General features: G+C 51.5%; 1 protein-coding gene across 1 annotated transcript; it reads left to right on the forward strand.

Moving 5' to 3' along the window:
* Nucleotides 1-6527: 6527 nt before the first annotated feature.
* LOC109377929 (popy Class I histocompatibility antigen, A-1 alpha chain-like) lies at nt 6528-9962 on the forward strand. The gene is made up of 8 exons (XM_019634399.1): nt 6528-6637; nt 6912-7181; nt 7387-7662; nt 8251-8526; nt 8644-8757; nt 9198-9230; nt 9369-9416; nt 9561-9962. The coding sequence occupies exons 1-5, from the start codon at nt 6565-6567 to the stop codon at nt 8754-8756; spliced, it is 1008 nt and encodes a 335-aa protein (XP_019489944.1). The 5' UTR covers nt 6528-6564; the 3' UTR covers nt 8757; nt 9198-9230; nt 9369-9416; nt 9561-9962.
* The last annotated feature ends 6766 nt before the right edge of the window (nt 9963-16728 follow it).

Here is a 16728-nt window from a genome sequence, read left to right on the forward strand (position 1 = left end):
GGCTGCTGTGCTCTTAAATCTGTTGCCACATTGGCTCTGAGTCTAGGCTTCCTACAGGCTCCTCCCCATCAAAGACTGAGAACAGCAGGGAAACTAAGGCAGGACCCTTGCTCTCTGAAGGCTGACTGAGGCTCCAGGGCCCCTGACACCTCACTGACGTGTCCTTCCTCTGCCCTGGGTCTAGGCCGCCTCAGCCCACTTCTCTCCTCTCTCTCCTTCACTTGGATTCAGGTTTGATGGTTCTCCCAGCCTTTCCATCTCCCTCCCCATTTTCTTTCACAGGTGTTTCCCCTGATAACATCCTGCACGTTTAACACTGTGTTGGTGTCTGCTCCTAAGGGACCCTCACTAATACAAGTGGTGTCGGGATGGTCCAAGAACACAGGCAAAAGACGGTGATTTGGGACCAGCGCGCCCACTGCCTACAGACCAAGAAGAGGCTGTCTAGATCAGTAGGTGGGGCACCAGCTGGCAGCTGAACTGCTAGATGTCACCCCTGGTGACCTGAGAAAATGTCCTGTTTTTGGGAAATGTTATGACAAATGTGATGGTAGAAGCCTTTGAAAAATACTTGACGGGAGGGGGTGGGTGAGGCAGGAAGGTGGCTGATTACTGCAGGTTGTATTGATGCCCTGCCCTAGGGAAACATAATGGGAATCTGAGGATTGTTAACACCGTCACAGGCTAGTGTGAGAGCCTTTGCAGCAGATCACAGACAGGCAATTATCTCATGTGCAGGGCGGGAGATGGAAATGGATGGCAGCTGAAAACATAACTGTGAGGGTCGCAGAACTCTATAGAGACGGTTGGACACTCAGCCAAGGCAGGTCTGTTATGTGAAAATCAGGATCCTGGTGGGAAAACCTAAGATTCTGCAAACTGGGACAGGGTTATTCTGAGGGACGCCCTCAGGACCCACGGGCATGCAAAGGGGGTTCCCCCTTCTCTAGTAACGGTTAGCTCTCCCACTGTGTTGGGAGATGCTGCAGAACCCACATCCGTGAGGCAATGCGACACAGCAAGAACTAGCCAGTACGTGTCTGTAGGAACCCATGAAGCACCTCTGAGGTTGGATTTTAGGGTTTTGATCAAGTAGCCGGAATGTCAGCCTGGATAAACACAAATTCACTGGCTTAGAGGCACTTTCTCAGCTCATGGGTTTATCAGGGACCCCAGGATATGGGGCAGACTTAATGCTGGGTGGCTCTTCAAAGTCTAGAAACAATGATGCCCAACTCTCAGTGAGGTAGATGTGACTAGTCCCCCTGGCAGATGGTAGAGGACGGATAAAGAGGCTGAAGGAGTGGAGGTGTCATTGTGTGAGGCCAGAGACCCAGCAGAGGATTATGTTCCAGAGGAGAAGCCAGAGGGCACACCTGTCACTACAGCCATCAGGAAGGTGCTGGAGAGGGCCCTGCATCACTAAGTTTGGGGAGGCTGTGTCCTCTGCAGGCTGGGATGACAGGGAAAGGTGGTCCCAGAGTCAGCTCATTAGTATCATGGGGAGGGTATGGCCCTGAAGAGACAGAGGCCAAATGGTGACAGTTAACCAGCAACAGCCAGAGGCCACAATGACCATAAAAACCCCAGAGGAGCAACAGGGGAGGGAGCCTGACCTGTCAGGAGTGGTGGTGAAGGCTGATGGAGTGGTGTCCCTGGGTCAGAAGAGGGGGTGTCATAGTCTTTATCAGCTTCTGTAACAAATACCATAACCTGGGTGACTTAAAACAACAGAAATTTATCTCACAGTTCTGGAGGACAAAGGTCAAGGTGCTGGCAGGTTCAGTGTCTGGTGAGAGCCAGCTTTCTCATAGATGGCGCCTCCTAGCTGTGTCCTCACATGGTGGGGGAGTGAGGGGTCTCTCTCAGGCCTCTTTCACAGGAGCACTGATCCCATTCCTGAGGCCCCGCCCTCCCAAAGGCTTCATCTCCTAATATCACCACCTTAGGGGGCAGGATTCCAACATATGAATTATGGGGGGACACAGACATTCAGTCCATAGCGGATGGGTAGTCAACAAGTGAGCTGCTTAATATCTAAAATAAAAAAACAAAATTAAGAAGCAGCAGACTGAGGGTTTTCGGCCCAATAAAGAGCCATGGACCCTTTCTCAGTACACAGACCTGAGCCAATTTTCAGATTCAGAGCCCATTGACTGAAGAGGTGTCCAAACCCCCAGGGGGAAGGCCCCTGGAACACCATGGTGAGTAAGGACAGGGACAGTGCCCTCATTCTCCTGCAATTGACTCAGGTGACTGGACACTGGGGACAGAGAAACGACCAGACTGTTGAGCAGTATTGCACACGGGTGTGAGTTGCCATCAGTACCCGGATTCCCACAGCATCACCATGTCCCCTATGACAGTGGGGATTACAGGTGCCAGGTCACACGTGGAGTCCTGGACAAGCCTGGCTCTCAGTGTGACCACTGGGTCCATTACCCACCCGGGGTTGTTGCCCCGTTTCCCAAGTACTGACAGCATTGATGCTCTTGGCAGTGGGAGGAGCCCTCACCCTGGGTCCCCGTCTGTGGGACAGGGTCTCTCATTATGCCGAAGGACAGAGGGAAACCTCTGAAACTGCCCCATCCTGGCCAAGTCAGAAATGATACTGTGTCCCAGGGCGGTCCTAGGGAGGGTTTTCCAGGTGTTGTAGGTTGAACACCACCAGTAGAGACCTGAGGGAAGAAGGGGCCGTGTTGGCATTGCCTGTAATCTCCATTCATCCAGCGCCGGTCCCTGCAGAAACCTGACGGGGTCTAAAGAAGGCGTGAGATTACCTTAGAAGTCACCAAGTACAGTCCTGATGGCGGCTGCGTGCTGGGTGCAATACCACCTCCATGGCGGAGTGATAAGATCGGTGGCACACAGTGTGTGGACAGCACCCCTGGAGTAATACGGCAGAGGGCACATGGCATGTGGACGGCAGCCCAGTGGGAGCATAAGGCTGCGTGCACACGCTGTATGGACTGCATAGCTGTCGGGGAGTGATAAGGTTGCAGGCACGTGGCGCGGGGACGGCACCCCTGGAGGGGAGTAATAAGGCCACCAGCACAACATGTGTGGACGCCATCCCTGGAGTGAAGTAACAGTGCCGCAGGCACACAGGGTGTGGATGGCACCGAGGTAGCGGAGTAGTAAGGCCGCAGGCACACTGTGGATGGACGGTTCCTCTGAGGGGGTGATAAGTTCCCAGGCACACGTCGTGTGGGTGGCACCGCTGGAGTGTAGTAAATAGGTCGCTGGCACATAGCGTGTGGCCATCACTGCTAGATGGAGTCATAAGGCCGCAGGCACACGGCATGTGGACAACACCGCTGAAGCGGGTGATAAGGTCCCAGGCACTTAGTGTGGACAGCACCCTTGGGGTGAATAATAGGGCTGCAGGCACAGGGTGTGTGGACCGTACCGGGGAGGGCACTGGTAAGGTCCCAGGCACATGCCAAGTGGACGGCGCCTCTGGAGGGGAGTGAGAAGGCAGCAGGCACACGGCGTATGGAGGGCACTGCTGGAGGGGAATAACACGGCCGCCAACGTACAGTGTGTGGACAGAGCTGCTGGAGGGGAGTGATAAGCCCACAGGCACATGGCATGTGCATGGCACCCCTGGAGGGGAGTAACAGGACCAGAGGCACACGGTGTGTGGACAGCACCGCTGGAGGGGACTGATAAGGAACCCGGCACACGATGTGTGGATGGTATTGTGGGGAGCACTTTGTTTTTTAAAACAGTTTTTTTTAGCTGTAGTTGACAAATAATGTTATATTAGTTTCACGTGTACAACATAGTGATTCAAAATTTATATACATAAGGGCCGGCCGAGTGGCAATATGGTTAAGAACTGGCTTGGGACGCCAGACAGCTGATTCTATGATGGTCCCCAATAACCACCCTAGATAGTCACCTCCCCCCAGTTATTCAATCAAACATTAATATAGGTGCTGGGAAGGGATTCTGCAGATGTAACTAAGGTCTCACATCAGCTGACCTTCAGACCTGGGGACTATCCATGGAATTATCCTAATCAGGTGAGTACTGACTGGGGTTTCTCTTTACCCCAAAGATTCCAAGTGAGAGGGATTCAATGTGACGCATTTCTCCACTGGGGTCTTTGAAAATGAAAGGCCACGTGGCAAAGACTGCTGGTGGCCACTAGGTGTTGGGGTTATTCCTCCCAGGGCTCCTCGCTGATAGTTGTCAAGAAAACAGGAGGGCCACCAAGTGGCACATTGGTTAAGAACTGGCTTGGGACACCAGAGGGCCCCAGTTCGGATCCCACATATGAGGGCCAGTGATGCTGCCTTCTACAGCTAAGATACTGAAAAACACCTCAACCTAGAGCTGTGTTGCCGTGAGTCGCCAGGGACCGCGTCGGTGACAGAGTAGGCTGCAGCCCCTGCTGCAGTGGGTTGCCATGGGCTACACATGGGCTACATTGTGTAGCCAGCAGCCAGCGTGACTGGCCCTCAAGCAGCTGTGAGCAGCCGTCCAGAAGCCGGTGACTGATCTGCCTCACCCGGGAAGAGCGCAATGATGGTGCCAACTTGGGCCAGTGAAGCAACATCCTCCACAACTAGACTGAAGAACAAAAAGACAGCAACTTGTCTGTTCCCCTTCCCCAATTCCCCAGCACTGTTCCCATCCCCCAATTCCCTAATAAAAATCTTAAAAAAAAAAAAAGAAAAGAAAAGAGGAACCTCAGACATACAACTGGAAAAAAACTGAATTCTGCTAACAGATCCATGTAAGCTTGGAGGAAAATCCTGAGGTCAGGATGAGCACACAGCTTTGTGACACCCTGACCAGAGAACCCATCCACACTGAGCCTGGATTTCTGACTAAGGAATTGTGCGCAAATAAGTGGGTGTTATTTTGAGCCACTAAATTGTGGTAATGTGTTACACAGCAATAGAAAACTAATACACAGGCTCAGCTGTGCAACAGCAAAGCACACAGCATTTATTCCACTGGAATGAATTTATAAACTGATGTACACACTAGTTTGTAATAAAATATTTTCTAACTTTTTTTGTATTTTTCAGGTTATGGTTTTACATGCTATAAATTTTAATTCATTCATTCACTGAACAAATAATTTAATGCCCACTCTATTAGAAATGGCTTCAGATGCCTGGGATACTTTGACCTAAGTAGCCAAAATCTCTGTGCTCATGTGCCTGATATTCTAGAAGCTTCCCAGAGTGAGAGGGAGCCACTGGAGTGTTTTTCATGAACAAATGACACACACTGACTCACATTAGCAGGATCACTCACTGATCCCTGTGGGAAGAATAGTCCTTGGTTGGCAGGTGACGGGGTGGCACTCCTTGCCACAATCAGGAGTGAGAGGGTCGTGGGGACTAAGGGGAGAAGTGGGCCTGAGGGGTGAGAGAGACAGAGAAGGGCTGGAGAAGCAGGGGGGAGGGAAAGGTGAAGAATTCTAAAGCAGTGGAACTCTCTGATTTAAATATGCTGTTTCATAGATCTTTAATAAATTACCTAGGGCCTAACAGGGTTTTCTGTGGAGCTGCCTAAAACCTAATCCCCTTCTGATGCTAATCAGCTTAAGAATAATAATGTGTCCCAATAAAATATACACACTGCTTATATGTAAATTATTCATAAAAATAGGCCATATAGGAAGACTGGTAAAGGGCATTTTAACTGCATTGAGCACTTGCAACTTTGAGGTTGTACATGGGCCGGTTGGAAATACATACAAACAAACTGCTGCCATGTGCTACTTTGTTATAAGGATGCGGGGACTCAACAAAAAAAGTCAGGTCTTCTGAAAGAAGATCATTTTACAATAGAAACATCCAGAGTCACATGTGTACCCTCTGGGAAAGTAAGATTTAGGAGCTTTGAGAGTCTGACTGCAGTGCTGTTTAGACACAGTTCTGTACCAAAGGACCCAAATCACGATTTTACAGATTAGCTTCCTGATGATCAGGGGTTTCCAAGATTGTCACCCACTGTAGTTAATAAACAACAAGGAGACTGGGCTCTGTGAGAATTTCTATGTGATGTTTTCAGGCACAGACTCGCCAGGGTTAAACAGGAAAGCCCTGTCCTTCCTCTAGTCCCAGGGCGAGCTCCCTCTCTGGCATCAAGTTCCCTGGGGTGTCTTCTTCCAGAAGAGTCCAGGGGGGGGTAAAGGGTGGGAGGCAGGGCGTCCATTTCAGGGAGAGGGATTCCGGGGAGTGAAGAGGCAGGAAAGGGGCTGAGCCCAGCCTGGTTTCCTCAGACAGCCCCTGGGCCAGGACTCAGGAGACAGCGTGACACAGGCTCGGTGCAGGAGGAGGGGTCGGGGCACAGTCCCAGGTCCCCCAGGGCGGAGTCTGGGGCGGGGGGCGCAGTGTTGGGGAGTCCCCACCTCCCTGCGGTTTCACTTCTTCTCTCAATCTGTGTCGGATCCTCCTGTCTGGAAACTCAGGACGCGGCCCCAGTTCTCACTCCCATTGCGTGTCCGGTTTCTAGGGAAGACGATCAGTGTCACCACCTTTCCCGGTTATAAAGTCCCCACGGACCCGCCCGCACGGAGATCGTCCCCAGACCCCGAGGATGCGCATCATGGGCCCCGGGACGCTCGTCCTGCTGCTCTCGGGGGCCCTGGGCCTGACGGGGACCCGGGCGGGTGAGTGCAGGGTCGGGAGGGAACGGCCTCCGCGGGGGAAAAGCGAGGGGACCGCCCGGTGGGGACGCAGGACCCCGGGGAAGATGTGTCCCCACCTCCCCGGCCCCGTGTCCCGCCCACTCCTGTCGCCCACTCGGGTCTCCCGCCACCTCCCCCCTCTGTTCACCCCCTTTTCCGTTTCCCGGGACCCCGTCCCCTCCTGGCCCATCGCCCTCGGACGGGGACCCGCGCCGGGAGGAGGGTCGCCCGGGTCTCAGCCCCTCCCTGTCCCCAGGCTCCCACTCCCTGAGGTATTTCTTCACCTCCTGGTCCCGGCCCGGCCGTGGGGAGCCCCGGTTCATCGCTGTCGGCTACGTGGACGACACGCAGTTTGCACGGTTCGACAGCGACGCCGCGAGTCCGAGGGTGGAGTCGCGGGCGGCGTGGATGGAGCAGGTGGAGCCGGGGTTCTGGGACCGGGAGACAGCAGACGCCAAGGAAGTCGCACAGCATTTCCGAATGGGGCTGAGCAATATGCGCGGCTACTACCACCAGAGCGAGGCCGGTGAGCGACGCGGCCCGGGTCCCGATCACCCCTTCGACCCCTCTCCCCCCCACGGACGTGCCGGGGTCTCCCTGAGGTCCGGGTTCGAGCTTCACCCCGAGGCTGCAGGACCCGCCCGACCCCCCACCCGGGAAGAGCCCGCGGGGACTTGGACCCGGTGTCATTTTCAGTTCCGGCTCCATCACTGCGGGGGGGGCGGGGTCAGGGTCTCACACCCTCCAGGGGATATTTGCCTGCGACGTGGGGCCGGACGGGCGCCTCCTCCGCGGGTACTGGCAGCTCGCCTACGACGGCGCTGACTACCTCGCCCTGAACGAGGACATGCGCTCCTGGACCGCGGCCGACAAGGCGGCTCAGATCACCCGGCGCAAGTGGGAGGCGGCCGGTGGGGCGGAGCGCCTGAGAGGCTACTTTGAGGGCACCTGCGTGGAGTCGCTCCGCAAATACCTGGAGATCGGGAAGGAGACGCTGCTGCGCGCAGGTGAGAGGGGCCGCGGGGCTCCTACACGGAGAGGAGGAAATGGGGTCAACACCAGGACACCCCGTCTCCCCGACATTGGGGATGGAGTCAGCCTGGGTTTTCAGACCTGGTATCAGAGAGTCACCCAAAGGGCCCCCTTCTCTCAGGGACAATTAGGGGTGCAGCCTCTCAGGGGATGGAGGGGAGACCGTCCCAGAAATACCTGATCAGTGGTTCCCTTTGGCTCTGGCAGCTGCCTGGGAACCTGGGGGACTTTCTCTCTCAGGCCTTGTTCGCTGCCCCACACACAGTGTGACTGAGGTCTGACCCCAGCTGTTCTGAGTCATTTGGCCTCCACCCAGGTCAGGACCAGGAATCCCTTTTGTCTCCATCAGACACCTGCCTCTGACCCTGGGCTGTCTCACCCTGATTCTAGAACTTTCTAAAGACTAGAGATTATCCCGGATGCCTGTGTCCAGTGTGGTGTGTGGGTTTTGTGCTCCCTTCCTCCACCCGACTTTCCTGACCATTCTCGAGATGTCACCTGAGCACTGCTGGAGGGTCCCATGAGGGATGCAAAGGTCCTGAATTTCTGACCCTTCTCCTCAGACCCTCCAAAGGCACACGTGACTCACCACCCCACCTCTGACCGTGAGGTCACCCTGAAGTGCTGGGCGCTGGGCTTCTACCCTGCGGAGATCACCCTGACCTGGCAGCGTGATGGGGAGGACCTGACCCAGGACACGGAGCTCCTGGAGACCAGGCCTGCGGGGGACGGGACCTTCCAGAAGTGGGCAGCTGTGGCGGTGCCTCCTGGAGAGGAGCAGAGATACACGTGCCATGTGCAGCACGAGGGGCTGCCCGAGCCCCTGACCCTGAGATGGGGTACGGAGGGGGCCGTGGGCACAGAGCCTCTTCTCAGGGAAAGCAGGGGCCTCTGGAGGAGTTCAGGTCGGGGCTGAGGCCTGGGGGTCAGGGCCCTCACCTTCCCTTCCCTTCCAGAGTCGCCTCCTCAGGCCGCCATCCCTGTGGGCATCATTGCTGTGCTGGTCCTTGGAGCTGCGGTCACTGGGGCTGTGACAGCTGGAGCTGTGCTATGGAGGAGGAGGCGCTGAGGTAGGGAAGGGCGGGGACTGAGTTGTCTTGTCCCACTGGGGGGTTTCAAGCCCCAGGTACAAGTGTGTCCTGCCTTGTTAGTGGGAAGGACCATCCACACACGTGTGCTTTCCCAGTCTGGGGCCCTGTTTGCTAACACTTACTCTTTATTAATGCACGTGTGAAAATGAGGGACAGATTTATCACCTTGATGATTCTGGTGATGGGGACCTGATTCTCAATAGTCACAGGTCAGAGCGAAGGTCCCTGCTGAGGACAGACCTCTAGGAGGGTGATTGGTCCAGTCCCCACACACGTACTTTCCTCAGGTCCCTGATCCTGCCGTGGGTCTGTAGTCACAGTTCTGGAAACTTCTCTGGGGTCCAGGACCAGGGAATTCATTTAGGACCTCATGGCCCTGCCTCCTTCCTGGCTTCTCACGCCATGTTTTCTTCCCACAGGTGGAAAAAGAAGGCGCTATGCTCAGGCTGCAAGTGAGCATGGTGGGGGGTGATCCCTGAGACCCTTGGGATAGTGTAGATGGAAGCCCTTGGGGGAGCCCACCCCTATCATTCCTCTTTTAGCCACATCTGCTGTGAGCTCTGACCACATCCTGTTTTGTTCTCCCCCAGGCAGTGACAGTGCCCAGGGCTTTGATGTGTCTCTCACAGCTTCTAAAGGTGAGAACCTGGAGGGGTTGGGGCAGAGGGGACAGGACTGGGTAATGGGGATACTTTGGGACATTTTGAGGACACTTTGGGACTGTTGAGAATGTCACCACTTACAGCCACTAACTTGAATTTGTTCATGATTTTCTTTTACAGCGTGAGACAGCTGCCTTGTGAGGGACTGAGTGATGCAAGATTTGTTCATGCCCCACTTTGTGACTTCAGGAACCTCTGACCTCTCTTTCTGCAAAGGGTGTCTGCATTTCTCTCAACATCATGTGAGGAGGGGGGAGACTGCCCGCCCCCTGCCCTCCATGCCCCCTCTCAACATTGAGTCTCTTTCCTGACCCACTGTCCTTTTCCAGCAGAGGCTGTTTCCATCCCCGCTTTTACTTTGTGTTACACAGAGCAGCAACTTCTTACATCTTATTGAAAGAAGCATCTGGATATGGATTTGTTTTTTCAGTTCTTGATGAAGGGTTGATGGGTTAATTGAAGGAGAAAATCCTAAGGTTTCAGAGGAAATAAATGGAAGCACTGAGAACCTTCCAGAATCCATGTGTTGGCTGTGCTGAGTCTGTTGCAGGTGGAGACAGGAGAGGCTGTAAGGACCGAGCGTGGACGCGGACTGAGCCCATTCAATGCTCAGGGCATTGTGGGCATCGACATGGTCACTCCTCGACTGGGTGACCTCTCTGCCCCTTTGTCCTTGTCCCTTCAGTAGAACCTTCTCCCACCAAGACCTGTGATCACAGGGACTTGAATATCACCCAGGTCTGATCTTGTCAGTGAGGGCTTTGTGTGTCCCGATCAGCCTACGCTCAGGCCTGGCCTGGCCCTCAGCCCCCGTCTTTTGGGTGTTCATTGGTTGTTTCTGTAGAGGAATATGACTGTTTTTGTTCTTACGAGTCCTGGTCTCATTCTCCTCTGGGTGTCCGTTCTCTGTCATCAACAGGAGGTATTTTGCCTGTCATTGTCCGCACAGGGCCCAGCGGGACCCTGCACACAGGAGTCTGTGGATTGAGAGATGAATTTTCAGGCTCATCCAGCTCTTGCCTCCTTCTAGGGCTTGATGATTCTTTCCATCTTTTCCCAAACTATCAGAGGAGCCAGATTCTGGAATTAGCAGAGGAGGGATCCCGTAATTTCTCATCTTAGGTAAGTTCCTGCTGGAATTCTGCTCTGCTCGTCCGCCCTCTCTCCCTGCCCTGAGCTCTAGTGCTGGCTCCGGTCCAAAGTCAGCGGTTTATGAAGCAGAGTTTACTTGAGATTTATATTTGGTTGGAAAATTGGACCCATAAGTCAAGGCTGTCTGTTTCCTGAAGAGGGAAATGTAACTGTGCTGTGGTGTGCAGGAGGGCAGGTGTGGGAGAAAGAAGGGGGAGGGGAGGAGAGCAGCACCTGTGAGAGAAGTGGAGCTGGCACTGATGCCAGTGTGAGGGGACTTCGTGCTGTAGCTGCCACAAAACAGCCTGTGACCCGAGGCTACATTAATAAAGACACTGTCTCTAGAACAGGGAGGCGCTGTCACTGATCACTCACTGACGTTGGCTGTGTGCCAGATGTGTGACAGTTTCTGCATCTGGGAAACGTCACTGAAGTAAAGTCAGAAACATGGCTGGCTTTGGAGAGCGTCTGTCCCAGTGGGAAGAGACAGAGTAGATCCTATAAGCACAGTAAACTAGGAAGGTGATTCTGTCAGAAGGAGATAAGGTTCCGGGAGAAACGCAGTGGGGAAGGGGAACCAGAGTGTGGGGTGTGGGGACAGGGAAGACGGCCGTGTTGATCGGGGGGGTCAGCGGGCCTCACTGGGAAGCCGACCTTGAGGGAAGACGTGAAGGACATGAGGAATTACCCACCGGGACGTCTGGGCACGTTCTTTCCAGGCAGGAAACCTGCAGTGGGAAGGCCTGGGGCAGCAGTGTGTCTGGTTTCTGAGAAGAGCAGGGAGGCCGGTGTGGCTGCAGCAGTGAGTGATGGAGGAGAGACGGGTACGGCCAGACCAGGTGGCCGGGAGGAGGTTAGAGGGCAGTGACCTGTGCTCAAAATGAGGTGGGGGTTATAGGACAGTTAGGAGCAGAAGGGGACATGGTGTGATCTCCTTTCAGAGGACCGCTGGGGCTGCGGTGCTGAGAACAGACTTGGGGTGAGGGAGGCCGTCGGGAGCCGGAGGAATCTGCAGGGCTCCGGGCTGGACCTGCTGCCCCTGGGGGTGAGCGGGGGAAATAGTGGGAGTGGGGTTCAGGGTATGTTCTGAGGTGGACATCACAGCGTTTCCTAATGGGTCAGTCTGGGACATGAGAGTCAAGGACCCCACAATCTCAGAGGGCACAAGTAGAAAGATGGAGTTGCTGTCAGCAGAGATGGGGAAGAGTCTGGAAGGAGCAGATCTGAGGGGTGGGGGCGTCACAGACATTCATTAAGAGATGTTGGAGCTGACATGCCTGTTAGAAATACAATGAGGTCATCGCACTGGCAGTTGGGCAGATGAGTCTAGAGATTAGGGGAAATGTCTGGGCAGGAGAAATGCACGTGGGAGATGACACATATAAATGATATAAAAAGCTTGAGCACAGATGAGGTCCCCAAGGGAGCGATGGCTGTAGAAGAGAAAGGAACTAGACTGAACCCTGGACCCCCAGTGCTAGGATCTGATCAGACCACACCCAATCAGATGGCACAGTTCTGGTCCCACGTGGATAAGGCATGTAGACCAGGGAGTCCCCAACTTCCCTGGACACAGGAATCCCCTGGACATCTTGTTAAGACCCAGAAAGTCTGGAGCAGAGCAGAGATTCTGGATTTATAACGAGGTTGGTGCTGCTGCTGGTTTTCAGATCACATTTTTAGTAGCAATATTGTCACCAGGATTCCCACAGGGCTGTGCGTCAGCCTCACTTGCAGGGCTTGTTACGTAAGTGATTCCTGGTCTTGTGTCGGATTCTCTGAGATGGTGGGTCTGGGAGAGGCCTGAGTGTAAGAAGCCCACAAGCTATCCTAAGGTTCAGCCAGCTTAGGAACCTTTGAGGTTAGTGATCAGAGCTCAGGGTGGGGAATGGCCTTAAAGGAGTGTTTTCCTCAGAAAGGGGAGGACATGCTTTGTCAATTATCAGACGTGATGTTGGGAGTTACATGCTCTCTCTACCATGGGGTAGAGACAGGTGGAAGATTTAGGAGTGGGTCACAGGTCAGTGTAATAAAATCTGTGAGTGCTCACTCCTGAAACTCTCCCAGATTGATTTCTGGAAGCAAACAATGGAATCCAAATTTTTCTAATTTAGATATAGACTATCTAATCTATCTATAATCTATCTATGATATTGGGGTCTAATACTATTTTCGGGGAGAACACAGAATAGGCTTGAGGCCACACAGCCAGGAACTGATCCATAATCCCCCCAGGTTGAGTCCCATGCGGGACCCACTGTCCCTGCTGCTGGGCACACGTGTCGCTGCTCACACCACTGACATCCATATGGACACCAGTCCCTGCAGCCATGACTGCTGTAACTGCTGCTCCTGGCAACTGGTGTTTTTATTGCCAAATGCATTCTGCACGGTTCCAGCCTCTGTGTCACTGTGTCCTGAGTCAGAGTCTGGCATCTGGTCACCTGATGGTGGAGCCTCCTGCCGTGTCCAGCTGCAAGAATGTTGGAGACAGTAGGTTTCCCTCTTTTATGGAGTGAAGTGGCTCCTGTCTCCCACCAAACTCTATGTGTGGTTTTTTCCTAACATAGGAAGAGAGTTCAGGTGCTGGGGGTCAGGGATGGGAAAAGAATGACTAATTTCAATTCTTAAAGCAAAGATCTGAGACTGCAACTTTCTCTGGTGTTTTGTAGGCACTCAGGTTTGGCTGGAAGAACAGAGACTAATAAATGATATCCAAGGTAGAGGTTTACTTGCTCACTGTGAATTTCTTTGTGGGATGGTGAGGGGTTTTTCCCTTCACCCAACCAATTCTCTCATTCTCTGATACCACCGGGGTGTCCTGCAATCAGGGAATCCTACCACTACTTGGAGTCAGCATCAGACCCCGCAGGTTACGGCCCCATCTCACAGAGTGCCTTCACTTAGGACACAAGTCATAAGTTTCAGGTCCTCATGTTACCTGCACTCCTGTCCGACTCTGCTACTAAATGGGGGTTTCCCATTTCAAGTTCAATAATTTGTAGAACAACTCATAGAACTCTGGAAAATGCTAAGCTTACTGTTACAGTTGATGATAAAGATGCAAGTGAGCAACCAGATGGAGAAGTCTGTAGGGCGAGATCGGGAAGGGTTCCAAGTGCAGGAGCCTCTGTCACTGAGTTGGAGTTGTCACCCTCCCAGCATATGGATGTGTTGACCAATTCGGAAGCCCTCTGAATTCTGTTGATTTAGGGTTTTGGGTTTTTTTAATGCACGTTCCATGACATAGGCGTGATTGATTAAGCGATTGGCCATTGGTGATTGAACTCAACCTCCATCTCCTCTCCCCAGAGCTCAGGGAATGAGGCTGAAAGTTGCAACCTTCTAACCATGGCTGGTCTTATTGGTGACCCGCCCCCATCCTGAAGCTCTCTAGGACTCTCAACCAAGAGTCATCTCATTGGCATCCCAGAGATAGTCTTCTCACTCAGGAGACTTCAAAGGTCTAAAGAGCTCTGTGTTAGAAATGTGACAAAGGTCAAATATTTTTTATTACACCACAGGTCTTTGACCACAGATCCATTTATAGCAAAAGGACCGTAGCAGTTAAAAATGCTGGCACATTACAGGAGTCCCATTCAGACATTAACAATTAGCCCAGTCCAATGTCCTATTGAAGATATTTACATGCCTAATAAATTTACAAAAATTGCTCAACATTTTTATTCAGAGGAGAAATTCAAATGAACTATAATTGGATATCGTTGTACACCACCCAGAATGGCTAAAACAAAAAAGTCAAACAAAATCAATTGTTGGCAAGAATTTAATTGTATCTTTCATATATTGCTAGTGGGAGAGTAAATAGACTCAAATACTTTGAAAAACTATTTGGTCGTACATTCTAAAACCAAACGTCCGCTCACCATATGATCCAGCATTTCCACTCCTACTTATATACCTAATAGACATGTATGCATATGTGTGCCAGAACATGTGAAAAAATCATTCATAGCAGCATGATTTGTGAAATCCGGGTGTAACACAAATGTCCATGAACATCAGAGGACAGAAGTGTGGTCCTGTTCATATAATGGACCCTCTTGTAGCCGTGGGAATGAATAATTTACAACCACACAGCCTTAGGGATGAGACCCGGGGACGTAATGTTGAATGAGAGACAGATACCGAGGGGTTTCCACTGTAATATTCTATTCTACCAAAACCTGACAGAACTCATCTGTGCTGTTAAAAATTAAGATAAGGGCAGGCCGAGTGGCTCAGTTGGTTAAGAGTTGGCTTAAGAGCGTGAACTCTGAGCAACTGGGCCACTGGTTCGATACTCACATGGGCCAGTGACGCTGTGCCTGAGCTGAGCTGTCACTGAGCTGCCAACAGGTGGCAGGATGGCTCAGCTGATGTAACAACAAGATTGCCTGTTTGATGGTGGGTTGCGCCCACCCACAACTAAGACTGAACTTGGCACCTTGAGCTGAGTTGCTGCCTGGATAGCTCAGTGGATAGAGCGTGTGCTCTTAACAACAAGGCTGCTGGTTCAACTCACGCATGGGATGGTGGCTACGCCCACCCACAACTAAGATTGAACACAGCACCTTGAGCTTAGAGGACACGAGCTGCTGATGGGAAGCCACATGGTGACTGGCGCCCTCCACAACGAAGACTGAAGAACAACAACTTGGCCAGTCCCTTTCCCCTATTCCCCAACACTGTTCCCCTCCCCCAATTACCTAATAAAATCTTTTTAAAAAATCAAGATAAGATTTACTTGGGGAGAGGTTGGTTTATGACTGAATAAGATTCAAGAGGGTTTCCAGGATGCTGGAAATGTTCCTTGATGCAGGTGTTTTTTATCCCAATGTTTGCTTTGTGAAAATCCATTGTACACTTATGATTTGTCCTCCTCTTTCTAGGGGAGTGTGAACCTAGAAATAAAAAGGCTTTCAAAGTGAGAAGCAGCAAGCATTTGAGATTGTTTTTAAAATAGCTATTTTGGAAGCATTGATTCAGACAGAAGCCCCAATAATGTCCCAGTTAGGAAGCTAAGGCGATAGGTATTTATGGGACAAGGAAGGGGAACAATTACATCACTAGAAGGAAGGCATTTCTGGTGGTGCAGATAATATAATCTAGTGATGTTAATTCTAAATAATTAAAATTTTCAGTTAGAAGTCAGAATAACTGCTTTCTTGTTATGTTTGCAAACAGTTCTTTGGGATATAATGTAGCTTTAGGCCCAGAGTAAAGGTTATTTGCCCTCTTTTAACATTTTGGGCATAAGATGTGTAAAGTAGTTTCTCTGGGATGACAGCTCCCTCTGTATCTTAATGTGGCTCTGTTTAATATTTTCTTTACATTTCCCCCATTTTGATCAACATCTTTCCTTCAAAGCATCACTGACGAGTCACTGGAAAGCAGCACTGATGAGTCATTAAAGCATCTTCAGCCCCTCTTATTAGGATGGCTTGTTGTCAGGATGTCAGGTCACTGTCGGTCTCTCATTTCCAGGAAAACTCATTCCTGGTTTGTCATGTCCCACATGGGAGGGACAGTGGTTGTCTATGTTCTCAGGAAACTTCAGCTACTTTGGAGCAACAAGAGCACCAGCACAAAGGAAGCCTTTGCCGCCGTGTTCCTTTAAGGACAGACATCTTCTGTAGTTTCCTGAGGTTTTTTACAGAAAGTCTCACAGGCCTCAGTGATCATTTCAAAAACACTGAGCAACTGTTATCAGAGTGGTGTCCTTATAACATCAAGACATGCGAAACAAATGGTTTTAGAACAGCAAATACTTTATAATAAATAAAATGTTAAGTTCAATTTAAAGAATAGATTTGAACCAAGAGGCAATACCTGAGAGCAATTAGTTGAAGATTAAAAAGCCTTAAGTTGTCAAATTTAGTCATTTGGTTTGTCCCTGCATTTTATTTAGTACTATTTTCCAGAGGTGTTTTATCCAAGTGCAACATGAGGTATTAACAACAGAGCAAACCCCACCTGCTCAGCTAGAATGTGGTCAAGAGCAATTCTACTGTCTAATATAATTCACATATGGGAATTTAAAGATTTTTCCTGGTCGGCTTTTTGGTTTAGTAGTAGCTACAGCAATTTCCTCCAAGGCTTTTGATACGTTGATAATCATGTATTTTTTTTTCATTTTTATACCTGCCCAGGGAAA

The sequence above is a fragment of the Hipposideros armiger genome, unplaced genomic scaffold, assembly GCF_001890085.2.
Source record: "Hipposideros armiger isolate ML-2016 unplaced genomic scaffold, ASM189008v1 scaffold_1634, whole genome shotgun sequence".
Taxonomy (NCBI): domain Eukaryota; kingdom Metazoa; phylum Chordata; class Mammalia; order Chiroptera; family Hipposideridae; genus Hipposideros; species Hipposideros armiger.